Source organism: Halichoeres trimaculatus, unplaced genomic scaffold, assembly GCF_033239565.1.
Source record: "Halichoeres trimaculatus isolate MK-OKI-2021-1 unplaced genomic scaffold, fHalTri1.1 fHalTri1_scaffold_12, whole genome shotgun sequence".
Classification (NCBI taxonomy): Eukaryota; Metazoa; Chordata; class Actinopteri; order Labriformes; family Labridae; genus Halichoeres; species Halichoeres trimaculatus.
In genome coordinates this window covers 8,371,025-8,385,865 of record NW_027437190.1, presented here as the reverse complement: position 1 = coordinate 8,385,865, position 14,841 = coordinate 8,371,025, and the positions used below count along the sequence as shown (strand labels likewise).

The 14,841-nt window shown below is 41.0% G+C and overlaps 1 protein-coding gene across 50 annotated transcripts in view; it reads left to right on the top strand.

Annotated features, from left to right (window-relative positions):
- The window catches only part of rims2a (regulating synaptic membrane exocytosis 2a), a 196,227-nt gene extending 181,641 nt beyond the window's left edge, over positions 1-14,586 (top strand). For all 50 annotated transcript variants that reach the window (XM_074683235.1, XM_074683225.1, XM_074683252.1 and 47 more), the window contains 5 exons: positions 11,058-11,199; positions 11,306-11,418; positions 11,502-11,603; positions 11,729-11,868; positions 11,968-14,586. In XM_074683235.1, the coding sequence (XP_074539336.1) occupies positions 11,058-11,199; positions 11,306-11,418; positions 11,502-11,603; positions 11,729-11,868; positions 11,968-12,171 (701 nt within the window). In that variant the 3' untranslated portion in view covers positions 12,172-14,586. The remainder of the gene's footprint in view (positions 1-11,057; positions 11,200-11,305; positions 11,419-11,501; positions 11,604-11,728; positions 11,869-11,967) is intronic.
- Positions 14,587-14,841: the final 255 nt, after the last annotated feature.

The following is a 14,841-nucleotide window of genomic DNA, read 5'->3' as shown; positions in this document are numbered from 1 at the left end:
TCTCCTTCTCTGCTCTGTGCTTTGTTTTCTTATTATTCATAAGTCAGCATTGCTGCAGAGTTGCTTTAGGAGATAGTGGGCCAAAAAATAATAAGAAAGTAGCCAAACTGCACAATACATTTTAAGAATTTTTGGGGAGTTTGCATGCCTGAAATGTCCAGATAGGGTCCTGTAGATGTGAGGCTTCCACTTCAAAGGCTCTGCTCTTTTTCTTTTTGTATTTAGTCAAGATTTAGAGACCAGAGGAAAGGCCCTGTTCAAAGATCTGAGGCAGCAGTCAGGCACTTCACAAATATGAGCTGGAGCCTGACCATTTAAGGATTTTTAAAAGGGGCAATAAAATCTTCAAATCAAATCTAAAACTCAGCGGTGAAGGCCAGCACAGACTGGAATAACATGCTGTCTTCTCGCTCCATGAAAAGCCCCACAGTGGCGTTTTGTACTGGGAGATGTTACACTTGCTGATGTCTGTTGAAAGTGCAGATTTGGTAAAGGAGTCTCGAAGAAATATCAGCAAAAATGAGTTTTCGAGGTCAGCGGGAGAAAGGAAAGACCTAATTTTACTAAAGTGTGTCAGTTCAACAAAGCAGCTCTGTATGACTTTAGTTAACCAGATGAAGATCTGAAGCAAAATGACCCTTAGGTCCCTGTCGGCTTGACTCCCTTGCTGTAAACCTTTTGCTGCATGCTGTCCCTCAATCTCTTCTCCCAAACATTTCCTGTTTTCATGTCCTATCACAAAAAGCAAAGATGCCTCCCACCCTTCAAAAATAGCTCGAGAATAGAGTATCAGGCATCTAAGCACGGCAGTGGAAGCTAATGGGGACCGCAATAAGAATTAAGAATAAAGAATCTTAATGAGCTCTGCATAAGAGCTGTTCATGTACCTTCACTATCTGCTCAGTGTGGGGCTCATTCACACTCACGTCTTTTTCTTCACTTTGAGTTTGGGATTGAAAACATTCACTGTATGTTGTCTTTTCTCACATTTTTAGCACTATCATGAACTTCCCCCAGCTTTTTTAATTTTATAACCGCTTCTAAAAATATGACTTCCTCCTCTGATGGTTTTGTCTTTAAAAGGTGACAGCTCCTCTCTGTAGCTGTCAGGAGAAGAGGAAGCAGGATGAGACATCCTGTTAGAAAAAAAAAGCTGTGGTCAGTTTAGTCACTCATGTTTCAAAACAAACACAGCTTTTTGTTCACTCATCAAGCTGCTGTGTTAGACTTCTTTTATCACACAAGTTTGTTTTGACTCTGAGATATTTCATGTAATGTCAGCAGTGTGGATCAGGAGAGTCCAGTCACACATGTAAAGCTGTGTGAGGAGCCCACACACACACATACACACACAGACACACCACGTCCTGTTGGCTCTCCATCTGTTACACGTACAGTGTTTGCACCACAGAGTGGGGGCAGACAGCCAGAGCACAGACTGGTCCAAGTGCTACAGCTCCTCTGCATTTCAACGTGCTCCTCTTATCTCACACCTTCCTCTCAAGGTGTGGACCTTTCATTAAAGGTGTGAACTCTACGTGCAGTTTTGGGTGCACAATGTGCTGCTGTGCTGCACAATCTGCTGTGAATGTTATTGATAATACATCTTACTGTTGGGGATCATTTTTATACCATTACTTTCAGGTGCAGTCACAGAGCATGCATGATTTTCAGAACACACTTCAATAATTTATTGTCACCGATTGTCCGAATCCCAAGACATTTTACAGCCATGTTAGCCCTGTTAAGCCAAACCCATTAAAGATAGCCAGAAAATTCCAATTTTGGAACTAAGATCTTGATTAACCTTTCTGACAAAATCCAGAAAAATATTGCTGAATCATTTTGTTCATTACAATATTTTTTGTATTACATTTGACACATTAGGTATTTTTGGTAACTTTTTTATTTTTTGGCAAGCTTTTCCGTAAATATGCATTCTATCGATGCAGAAAATACTTAAGTTAGAAAATTAGTAACAATTGAGATGTTATTCTTACCACAACTCCTTGTAAATCAGTAACAATCCTGGGGGAAAAAGGTGTGTGTGGATGGTTTTGTAAGAGCAGCCATTTTGAAAAGGACCAAAATACAGTTTCAGCTGCCTGTAGTAAAATAATAATCCTCAATGGGGAAAAAATACATTTTTCAACTGTTTTCAAAGTAATCTACCATAATGATGAGTTAGAAGTCTTTGAAACTCATGTAACAAATATCAATCAAACTTTATTTGTATAGCACTTTTCATAAAGGACTTTGTAATACAAAGTGCTTTACATGGGAAAAAAATAAAATAGAATGAAATAACAAGAAATGGAATAAAAGCAGAAAATTGCACAACTGCATAAAATGAAAACATAAGACCCCCGCAATCCCCCCTCCCCCAAAACACATTCAATTTAAACAAATATGGTAATTTGGCTTTAAAGGGTCAAATAGGATCATGTCCTATGTTCTTGGTGTTCTTAGTTCACCACCTTTTGTACCCTTCTGTTGGGGGCGCCAGACATACCGATCCGACCCCAGAAGGTGGAGCTAGAAACACTACAGTCCTTTGATTGATTGAAAGAATTATCACTTCCCATGTGAGAGCAACTGCTTTATTTCTCCTGGTGGCAAAGCTTGATTGCACTTTGTAAGAAAGAGACACATATCAATCACAAAGAAGACAATTTGCTGGATGTCTTCCATCGTTGCTCTTTGTTTACTGTGCTGCATTTTTTTGTTTCGTTGGATTTATTAGCGGGGTACACCGGTGCTATGCCTTTATGCTATTACGTAGCTGGTGCAACTATCGGCATCCAGCTTACACGCCGCCTACCAAGAAGGGCACGGTTGGCTGTTGAAACACAAACAGGATCAGGCTTAACCAGTCCAACCTACACCAAACTGTACTGATTCAAACCAGACTGCTTGGTGGAAACTGGGCTCAATTTTACTTTTTTTGATGGAAACCAAAAAGTTATTGATTATGATGTGGCTTTTTGTCAGAAGTTTAGAAGCCAGAATTTTGCAAATACAGCTTTTATGTGCTCAGCAGTGGGGTAGAGGCAAAATCAACTTTGACTCAAACTTCAATTGTAATCATAGCAGTTGTTTTTATTGTCTCTTCCTAGTCTGAGCTACAAGGCCACCAAAAACTGGATTTATTTATTTTCTGATTTATTTAAAAGTAGAGTTAAAGATAATGTGTCCAGATTATCTGTCCTGCTGAATGCAAATTTATTTATTGATGAAATGCTAACTTCTTTTTCTCCGTTGTGTTTTCTTGTTTTCTGCGTGCAACTTTTTGTCTGCTGGTTTGTTTTTTTCAAGCTTTTAATGTCAATTATAAGAGAGGACAGGACAGTGGATAGAGCAGTAGACAGGGTGAGAGTGGGGAGTGACATGCAAGGAAAAGTGCTGCAGTTTTATTTGAATTTGTGTGGTTGAACGATGGCTATCCTTATCAGATAGGGAATCCAGACTGCCAAGCTGTGCTGGCACCCCTATGTGAAGCTTTTATCCTGCTGTCTTATCCAGGACCCCCCATAGAATAGATTTTTGTATCTCAACTTGAATATTCCCGTTGTAAAGGTTAGATGAAATAAAAAAGAATGACCATATTGTAAAGACAGACACTTTTGGCAAGGCTGCTTTTCTAGACTGACGTGCACCAAGGTGGCTTCTGGGAATGTAAACAGAGAAGGTGCATGTTTGCCTTGCACATGTCCTGATCTGTGTGTGTGTGTGTGTGTGTGTGTGTGTGTGTGTGTGTGTGTGTGTGTGTGTGTGTCTACACTGTGCATGTGAGTGTGGGGCTTCGAGCCATCCGTTAAGTGGTGTTTACAGTGTGTAGAGGCAGAGTGTCTTTCTGACGCCTGGTTTGGCCTGGCCTCATCAATCACAAAGACTTCCGACTGGTTAAAGCTCTGATCTCTGCCGCTGCCTGCCAGACACACCGCACAGCTTCTGGGATGTGATGCTCGATTGTTGTTGTGGTGTAACTCAGAAGATTCTTCAGATTCCTGCTTCCTGAGGTGCTGCTCAACTTCCAGCCGTGTTGTCATGTTGCTTTCCTTTAGGTTTGTCAGAGTTTGGAATGAGACCAGTTGTGTTGCTCCATAGTCTTAAGAGCTGAAACATGTTGCTGTAGAATCAGTCAGTAGACCTTTTGACCAAAAATGGAAATCCCCTCAAATTCCCCATCTGTTCAAAGTGTAAATGAACCCATTCCTGAGATGTATCAAACAATCTGCTCTTTGTGGCTGAAGTGACACATTTTAGATGTCTAAAGATTGATTATTATCCCCATGAATCGACCCACATCTTCAGTTTTCTTTAGGCACAAGCTGAACTTTTTCAAAGCTCCAACAAGAAGGCTTTTATTTTGGGAATAATGTTGGATATTGTTAGCAGAAAGAAGGTTTCCTCGTGGCGTTTCATGTGAGGTAGAAACTCTATTTAAGTAGTCTTTGAAAACTTGTTCACGTGTTAAACGTGGATAAACATGTTTCATAGTTGCTGCCATAAGCTTAGTTTTTAATTACTTTACAGGTGTTAGCTGTAGTGGGTGTATGAAAATAGAGAATTCTAAAATGAGTTTTCTTTGTCGTTGTGTGTATGGAAATCAGATCCGTATGAAGTAACACTGTTTAAAGTGCTAAAGTTGCAACACGTGCCGAAGCGGTGTGAAAAAGAACGCCACTTCTTGTTGCCATGTGTGCGATGACGTACATACCAAGATTTTGACATTAGAGAGATGCAAGATAAGTTATAATTACTTGTGTGATTTTTTTTTCTTTTCATCTTTGCATATTTCAAATCAAATGCCTGCCTTGCTAAACACAGTGACCTCAAGAGCAAAAAAAAACTTCATCAAAACCTTGAAAAAGTTGTTTTCAATTACCAGTAAAGACAAAAACAACTCTGAACAAAATACAAATCCTGCTACTCACTCTCTAACTGTGAGAAAACAAAACTTTTAATTTATCTGTATGAGTGCAGAATAAAAGGAGTTGAGCTTTTTTTTGCGCTTTGATTTAGATGATATCCAGCTTAAGTTTTCATACGAACTTGATACAAGGTTGGCTCCCAAGACCAAAACATGGCGTTGCTTTGAGAAGATCAACTCGTGGCGCTGCTGAGATCTTCTTGGAGCCCATGTTGCTCTGAAAGCTGCCTCCAGTTTGTCCGTACTTTGGAGTCATTTTCATCTTCACCTTGACCTAACACCATCAGATTCTCTTTGAGGTTCAGATCAGGGTACTTGGCAGTAATACTTTGATCACTAAACCATTTAGTGGAAGTTTTGGCGCCGTGGGCAGGTGCCAAGTCCCGCTGGAAGAGAGGATCAGCATCTTTACAAAGCCTAACAGCAGATAAAAACATTCTGTGTGGGTCAGGGTTTTTAAAACATTGAATATTCAATTCTATAAACTAAAACTTGATGATAAAGTAGAAAGTTTTGATTTTGCATTGTTTATACATGTGCCTGGTCGTAATATGATTTTCCCAGCTGACATGGCTGTAGTGTATCCTCAAGGGGTGTGCTGACCTAATTAAATAAGGAAAATAATAATGGTGACAGCATCAAATAATAAACCTCATTAGCAACCTTAATATGACACCCTACAAATCCTCACAGACTGCAGAAACCTCACACTGGACTTCTAACACCTCAGATTCTCCACTCCACTCTTCATCCTGATTCCAGTTTTTCCAAATTAAATGTCTTTCTGTTTTTTACCACCAAACAGGCACCCAGCTTTATTCATGCTCAATCTAGATAGGATGCTCCTGATACTGTCTCTGGTTCTGGTGAGGCTTGATATTTGGAGGTTGACACAGTTGTTTTCCCTCTCCTGAAGATGTTCGATCATGATGGATCACCTCTAAATCATTCAGGATCAGTTGAAAACTGTCCAGAGAGCACAGTTCACAGAGTTTCAAGTCTTCCTGTAGGTCTTACTGGCTGGAGGGAGCAATGATCCTTAAAGGCTGTAAACAATGATAATGAGTTCCTGTATTTTTATGAACAGTGTAGGTAATGAGATAGGTGGGAGGCTGACCTAAGATGTACTAAAAGAAATAAAAATAAAGGAAAGATACCAGCTTTTAGGTCTGTGTGATGACCATAGACGTCATCTTGCTCGGCTTGAAGTGAGGTTGCCACAAAAACTGCTCCCCCTGGTGGCTGGCTGCAGTATAGGTCAAAAAATCCATCTTCCTAGTCATTCCAGATGGGCTGTAGTCAAACTTTAAAAAATTAATACACCTCGTAGAAATGTTTCTCACGTCCAGTTGTTGTGGTGATTTGAAGATATCGTTTGGCTGCTTTGCATTCAGGTCCTCTTTTTTCCACAAAGTTTCGTTTTTATCAGTTATAAGAGGTTAAAAACGAGGCTTTACGTCAAATTTAATGATGATTGACAGCTGCTGTTCTTGTGGGGGTTTTTTCAGGGATTGTAAAATATGTCAGGAGGGACTCACAAGAGAAAAAATAATAATTTTTGTCACCTGGCTCCACTCAGATTTCCTTATAACCTCTAATGTGCAGACTCTGGCTGCCAATGGCGCCTGTGACGGGGATATTTTGGCTTTAACACTCTACAATGGTAAATGGAGAATCCATGCTGTCCGCTATATATACAGTCTATGGTAACGACAGGGAAGACCTCAACACTCCATGAACCACAGGATCCAGAGTGTTCAAGCTTTCAGCACATATAAGACATCACCTTGATCAAGTACAGGCACAAAAGTAGCAGCAACAAGTTTCTTTTTGCCTGCCAACGAAAGGCAGGATCTGATTCTGAAATTAAAGCCCAACTTTAGCCTTAGCCTTTTTACAAACTGCTAAATGTGTGGAGTAGAATATCAAGATTGTGACACCAGCCTCAGTTTATTCCCTGATGAAGACCAGGTTCTAAATGGACTTTTTCCCACAATCCCCTTAGGCTGTGTCCATCCCTGTTGCTTTTTTCACTTACCACACTTTTTTTCTTTGAGTGACCTCTCTATTAACCTGCTTCAACACACACTGCCATATGGTGTGGTTGTCTTCAGGATACCCATGAAGCCAGCAGTCTCCAGACACAGTGTTCATACCAATCAAATAGTGGTTGACTCAAACTGGAACTGTTATACTTTCCTATTTGATGATGCTGAATTTTTTAAGCCATAGAGCATAAATATCAAAATCTGCATGCAGTTTTGAGTCTTGAACATGTTTAAATTGAACTTCCTTATACAATGATTAAAGAAGAAACTGCTAAGGCTGAAAGGTTCAAACCACGTCGTCATGGAGTAGTATTCCTGATATATCTCTTACATAAGCTCAATTAATGTTTTCTTCTCAGGTACAACTGATGCTACAGATGTTTTCATCGATTTAGTGAACCTGCTTTTCTTCGTAAACATAAACCAAAAAGACAAATAAAGGCATGCAGAGCAGACTGGCTCACGTGAGGCTGCGCTTCAACAGAAGTTTCTTGGAGTGAAATCAAACTCAACAAAGCGACACGCCAACACTAACAGGAGAGCAGGTTGATGTATAGCAGAAGTGAACTTTACCACATCCACAGTGCTAGCTGAGTGTGTTAGCATGCTAATATTTGCTAATTTGTATGAAGTGAAACAACAGATTTGCAGGTATGTGACTCATACTGAAAGCATCTAAATGCTTACCTTTAAACATATCATTTTAAAGTGACTGAGCCATATACAGAGAGTAAAATGGGTTTTGTTATGGCCGTGTGTGTCCACTTTCCCCTCAGCTGTAAATGTGAAGTGTTGCTTTTTGCAGAGCTGACCTAGATGAAAGCCACAAATGAATGACATGCATTGAGAGGCTTCTTGGTAGAAGTAGGTTGCAGTGTCTCTTAGAGTGGAACTTTTGCCTCAGTAATAACTCTACAGGGAGCCGGCTATATATATATATATATATATAAATGAAAGTGCACAATGAAACTGTCCTATGCTTGCTCTGCAGGATTTACATTCAGAACAAAAGTAGGAGCATGAATGAGTCCTCCTGCAGAGGCAGCATTGTTTCACCTCCTGATTCATTTTTAACTAAGCTGCATCAAAAGCAGGTGAGACGGGAGTTAAAGTTTGATTTGAAGCTGTAGTGTCTTTTATTTATCCGTATTGCATGGTCTGCTTGTTGTGGTGTCGTGTCATAGATGTGTCATCAAGGCTGTGATAAAGAAAGACAAGTCTTCAATTTGAGCACGTGTGTACAGTTTTCTCACTCTAAACAGTGATAAAAACAGATGTGCAGCACAGCTGTGTTTTGGTAGCAGTGGATAAGAGAAAAAAATGAAGTAGCAGTTTGGCACGTGAACTTTGAGTGTCCCCCATGTGGCTGAATGCTGCTCATAATGGAGAAGGGCTGCTTGCAGACCTAATGACAGCTTGTTTTCACTGGCCTCTGTAGATGAGATGGAAGAGGGAGGGATGTTGGGGCAGGGATGGAGGAAAAAAACAGAACAGTGAGGAATATGACCAAAAAAAAAAAAAAGGAGCAAATTCGAGTGAAGAGGTGAGACCCATTGGTGAAAAATGGGAAGAGGAGGGGGGCTTAGTATCTCTGGGTAGAGCTGCTCACCCGCAGAGCCAGCCGAGGTGCGCCTGAGCAGCCTTCCTTTCTGATTGGTGGACAGCGATGCAGCTCTTTCCCCTCCCCCCTGAAAAAAGAGGCGCAGTACAAACGTCAGACCCAGACAGCACAAGACTCAGCCACTGAGGCAACATTTTTTCATGAAGCTCTCTAAGATGCAGTCAATGGAGGCATTTAGAGAAAACTAGAAGATATCACAGACCCGCAGAGCTGATCAGATAGAGGACATTTAAGTTTCTAGCCTTTTTCATTAAGACCAGTGAGTGAAAAAAGGACAGCTGTCGTCCAGTGCTTTTAATTCACGGCATTGAGAAGGACGGCCGCTGATCACCATGGGGAGGCAGGGGCATGACACCTCTGCTGCGGCTTCTGGGATGCGAATCCAGCGCTCCCAGAGCAAGATGAGCCTGTCTGCATCATTTGAAGCACTGGCTGTTTATTTCCCCTGCATGAACTCCTTCGATGAGGAGGATGGAGGTAAGGCTGCATCCAGGGGGGGAGATAGAGGAAGCTGGGGCAGAAAGGAGCTGTGCAACCATGTAGCATCATTTAGTGTTTTTTTTTTTTTTTTTAATTTACTTAACTTAATTCTGCTTTTGTTGTTTTCTATGGTGGCTAAAACATAGCTCTACAGCTGTCACTTTGAATTTCACTGGTGTACGTGCAGAGGGATAAATGAAGCATTTAATTCTTATGCAGAAGTTAGCCCTTATTTTTTTTACCTGTCTGACTTTTCAAACCACAGTTCCTCTGACACTTTTCTTCACACTTTTCCTCTTTGCAAGGATCAGATTGAGAAAAGTGTCCTACCTGGTGGAGTGCCAGTTTGTGTAACCTTTAGGTCACTGCTCTGTCTAGTCAGAGTCCAGCCAGGTGCTTTACAAAAGTGCCAGCAGCCAAATAGTCCAACCAGAGTATTTGTTGACACCTTTACCCCTAACACTAAGTTCAGTGTTTGTTTTGTATAAATAAAGCTGTAAGATCCAGCTTTTTTCTAAAGAAATCTCATGTATAGAAAGTGTCATAGCATGGAGTGCATGGATCAATACGTCACATTTTGCAGTCAGACATATTTGCACTCTGATTTGAGCAGTTCATGTTGCTATTTTTCATGATCCTTCAGCCTTTGATGGTTAAATTTTACCCGTAAAGGTCATTGTAAGTCTGTGATTTTGATTTTTTCCCCTCACAACTTGTGCATAAAGCAGATTTCTGACACATGAATGGAGTTTTCCTGCGCATTGATAACATCTCATGATTGGCAGGAGGGTCTGTGAGCCGTGGTTTGCTGCAGACGTCATAGACAGCATCTGTGGCTTCTTCTCCTATTGTCGTGTGTTGCGGAGCAGGAAGAGGAGGCGGACGCTCGCTGAAAAGCGGAGATTTCAAGGCTAAAAGGCGTCATGTCTGTTTTCACCGGAGAAAGATAAGGCACAGGGTTATTTGTCCTTCTCCTCTGCCACCCCTCTGCTGGAAAGACAAAGGACAGAGTGAGGACAGGAGACGGCACAGAGAGCATGTGATGATGCTGAAGCAGGAATGCTCTGATCAAAATGTGACTCAGCTGTAAAAACTGGGTGATATTTTATGAGAAAGTTGCATAAGGTTGTTGGATAGTCACCTGTTTGTTATCTGTTTGCTCCTGAGGGCTGCTAACAGTGAGCTGTCTGTGACTCTGTGCTACTACCTTCGTCTGGTGCTGCAGCGATTATGTGTCCTCTGGGAAATAACACAAGGCCATAAATGAGGCGGATATTTTAATAACAGTTGATGGAGACAGGAGATAAATGAATATCTCAAACAACCTCAGCAGACTTGGGTGATTCTTCTTGTTTACACGGCTAAACGTCAGAACTAGACCGTGATGTTCAGCTGATGACTTTTCTGTGCCCTGAGTCTTAATCTTTTCATCTATTTTGTGATGAGATGAAATGAAATATAGCACTGGTGTCATGTGTGTATGGAGGTTCGTTGAGTGGGTGCTGGTTTCCAGGCATGTGACTGGCAGTGAAGCATTCATACTTTTGTATAGGTATGTGTATGAGCCTGGGGCGCAGCCACGTGGCCCCACACGCAGCCTGTCAGGGAGGCTGGGTGGAGATGAGCAGCAGCACGGATAATGGAGGGAGTCAGCTGTCGTCTTGGATCAGTTAAAAAGGGGGAGCCGGATGTTTAGAGGTGGAGCATGAACTCAGTACAGTCCCCTTAAGACCCCCCGAGGCGGTCTCTAGCACAGACCAAAGGATGGAGGAGCGTGTTGTTCTGTTCAACAGCTGTAGTTTGAAATCGATTTGGATTCACCAATAAAAAGCAAAGACATTAGAGGGCGAATTAAAAGGCATGAGGATGAATTTCACCGTCCAAGTCCTAAATAACTCTGAATCAGGCACTGACAAACTCTATCGCCCTTTCTCCCCCTCCCTCCTTTCTTTCGCACGTGTCGTTCTGTGCTCAGAAGCGGGAGGCAAGAAGTTACGCAGCACGATCCAGAGGAGTACAGAAACGGGTCTGGCTGTTGAGATGAGGAGCAGGATGACTCGGCAGGCCAGCCGGGAGTCCACAGACGGCAGCATGAACAGCTACAGCTCCGAGGGAAAGTAAGGGCACTCACTCACAGACTTCAACTACATGAAACACAAAGATGGTTTGATCATTTATCCTCTTTATATAAAAAACAACAACCTTTGTTTCTCTTTGCTACAGTCTCATCTTTCCTGGTGTGAGGCTTTCCTCTGATGCACAGTTTAGTGACTTCCTGGATGGTCTTGGCCCTGCACAGCTGGTTGGACGACAGACGTTGGCGACTCCACCAATGGGTAAAAAAAAAAAATTGCTGTTATTTTAATAAACGTGCACAATCAATCCCAGAGTATAAACTAAGAGTGTTGTTTGTTTCTAGGTGATATCCAGATTGGTATGGTGGAGAAGAAGGGAGCACTGGAGGTGGAGGTCATCCGAGCCCGTGGCCTTGTGGGAAAACCAGGTTCCAAGGCACTGCCAGGTAATTCAAGTTCTCACCGGCATGATCAAAGACTCTTTTGTGCAAAAACCTCATAATTTCGGAGTAAATGATAAAAAGTTTTGCATGTTTTAGCCTCTTCCTGACTCTGTCGTCTCTGTCCTCAGCACCGTATGTAAAGGTCTACCTGTTGGAAAATGGAGCCTGCATAGCCAAAAAGAAAACAAAAGTAGCAAGAAAAACCTTGGATCCTCTTTACCAGCAGCAACTGCCGTTTGAAGAGAGTCCAGGGGGGAAGGTTTTACAGGTGAGTTAGCTCTCACAAAAACTAAAACAGGACTCATGAAAGAAACTTTTAGTCTCACAGTGATTTGACAAACCTCCTCACCTGTCCTCCACTCTGCAGGTCATTGTTTGGGGCGACTACGGACGTATGGACCACAAATCATTCATGGGGGCTGTTCAGATACTGCTGGATGAACTGGACCTGTCCAACATGGTGATTGGCTGGTTCAAGCTCTTCCCTCCCTCCTCATTGGTTGACCCGACTCTGGCCCCGCTGACAAGAAGAGCTTCCCAATCCTCACTGGACAGTTTCTCTCGGTCATAGCAGCGTGTGAACTGATAGCGTTGTTGTAGCAGCCAGTGTTGCAATTACAGGTCACGACCCCCGGTTACACTGCATGCTTGATGTTGTGTCTTCTGAGCCTGTTTCTAGGGGTGCAAATGTGATCCTGTGTTTCAAGCAAAAACGTCGCGCACATTGTGCACATGGCGAAGCGTGTTGCAAGCGCCTGGCAGCCTGGATTGCTGGGTGTTGTTGTTGATGTTTGGAGGAAGCTGGAATGAACTCCTTAGCACGAGGAACCCATCAGTTCCAGGTTTTCATCCAATTTGAAGCCATGGGGGTCCGTACTGGGAACTGCGAAAACGAGTTCTACAGAAGCCCTTTTTCGAATGAAAAATAAAACAGTTTTGCTCTGAATTTTTCTTTACTTTTCTTTTTTCTTTTCGTTTTTCGTTTTCATTTCGTTCTGTTTTTTTGTTCATGTAAAGTTCTTGTGTCTGAAGGGGCTGACAGTGTTTCTAAACAGATGCTTGGTCATGCCACGCCAACAGACCTAGCTGTGTAGGTGGAGTTTTGGAGACATAACTTTGGGTGAGATGTGTCCCAGCTTGTATCCACACTCCCACAAACCCCTCGAGAAAAGCCCTGAATCCCCTCGGTCTGTGTGCTGAGTCAAGCAGCAGAGGCAAATTACCAGAGAGACTTCAAAGCTAATCAGAGGTGATACTGAAGTGGCTGCCATCAAACCTCCAAACAATTCAGTAACAAACCAAACCCTATGAAGAAAATGTACAATCTACCATCGTTCTTTCTCTGTTGATATGTTGTATGAAAATGAAATGAGAAACGATATTTTTTGCTTTTAAGTTCATTTGCATGGACACAAATTTAGCTGAATAAAAAAAAGGAAATTATTTTCTTGAGGCTGCAACTTGCGAAAAGATAAAGAAAAATAAAACAGATCAGCCATTTTCAACAATTTATATTATTTTTAAAGAAGAATTTCACTAGTGCATGGTTTTCAGGGGGAGTGAATGCATCATTGTGATTAAAAGAACACATTGTTTATCATTCTTTAGACCATCCAGGTGTCTGCATTTTGCAGACATTCAGATAAGGGAAACTTTAAGGAAACTTTTCAAGTTATTTAACAGAAAATGTTTATGTGACAAAAAGTAATAATGAAAATAAATGTAAATGATTTATTTCATTGTAAAAGGCTCCGGCCTTATAAAGATAAACATTATGTGCAAATTGTACATGTTTCTCTTTTTCTTCCTTGTCCCAGGGTACTTCTCATTGTACTTTTCATTGCTATCATTGTTCAGTCCCCTAATATTGTCCAGATTTTAGGACTGTTGGTTACTTTGAAGTTCTGTATCGTTTCAGTAGGTTCTTTATTTTGGATTTGATTTGTTTCACAAGCATGTTGAAAAGGATTTTCTGCAACATGGCTTGGGCACACCTTACAGTAACTCAGCATGTTTTGATAAAGATGATATTTGGAATTTTTGCAGTTTCTTGTACAGTGCATGTAAACTTCATTACTTTTTTCCCTCACCTGAAATTGAACTCTGGAGCAAAATAGTTCTTGGTCCTCCGCGGCCAATTATTGAAGGTTCAACAAAAACATTCCACCCCCAAGGTCATATTTTCTTTCAGGTTTTTTGAGAAAAAAAATGACAAGGAAAATATTTTATATTTAATGGAGGTTGACAAAACAGTTGTGATTGCAAGTGTATTTTATTTCAGTATTGTTGGCGAACATGCAAAAATGATCTGTACTGGTACAGCAAGAGGTCTCTACATAATCAAGAGGCAGCAAACATGCGCGATGTGTGTTGCTGTGGTTCAATTTTACAGGCACTGTTTGTGAAGATGAGCTCATCACAAGTTCAACTAACAAAGGGATATTGCCACAGAAAATGTTTTTTTTCTTGTTTTATTAAAATGAAATTGATTTACTATATTTTTGTTAGTTTTATTTAAAAGCCAAGACCTGTTTATTTTTTATTTCTATTTTTTAGTAATTATAAATACTTCTCACGTCTGAGAAGTGAATAAATCTAATAGTTGCAGTATGTCTGAATGAAATTGAACTGAGGCATTATTCCTTTTCCATGTGACATAAATTTGTTTTCATGTCAAAGAGAACATTGTGGCTGTCACAAGCCACATTATATATTTTATTTGACTTTTCATTGTACATACCTTTAGATGTCAGAATTTGAATAAACAAGCTACCACGAGTAGACTGATAGACTCTTCTGGAAGAGGAAAAATGCCTCACATGATGACAAAGACATATGTTATTTATCCTTTTGAATGCCTTTTCATTTTCTCTTTTTGGTGCAATGTGTTAATGCCAAGGCTATGTCTTGGTTAAGTATGGTTGAGTACAGAGATTTATGTAAGTTATTTTTCAAATTAAAAATAAAAAAATTGATATTACACTGATGCCAGGTGTTGTGTGATACTGACCTTGATGCAGAAACATACAATGGTGAGTGTGTGAGTTTGATTCATACAGTCATATGCTGAAGTGTCCTTGAGCAGGACACTTAACTCCACTTAGCGCCTGCTGTTGTTAGCAGTGCGAACATGTGTGAATGAGATTCGCCAACATGGATGGTGCCTTCACCTGTGTGCCTCACTGTGTGAATGATGTGTGGATTGATGTATGTGTCTTACAGTGTAAAACCAGTTTGAGTG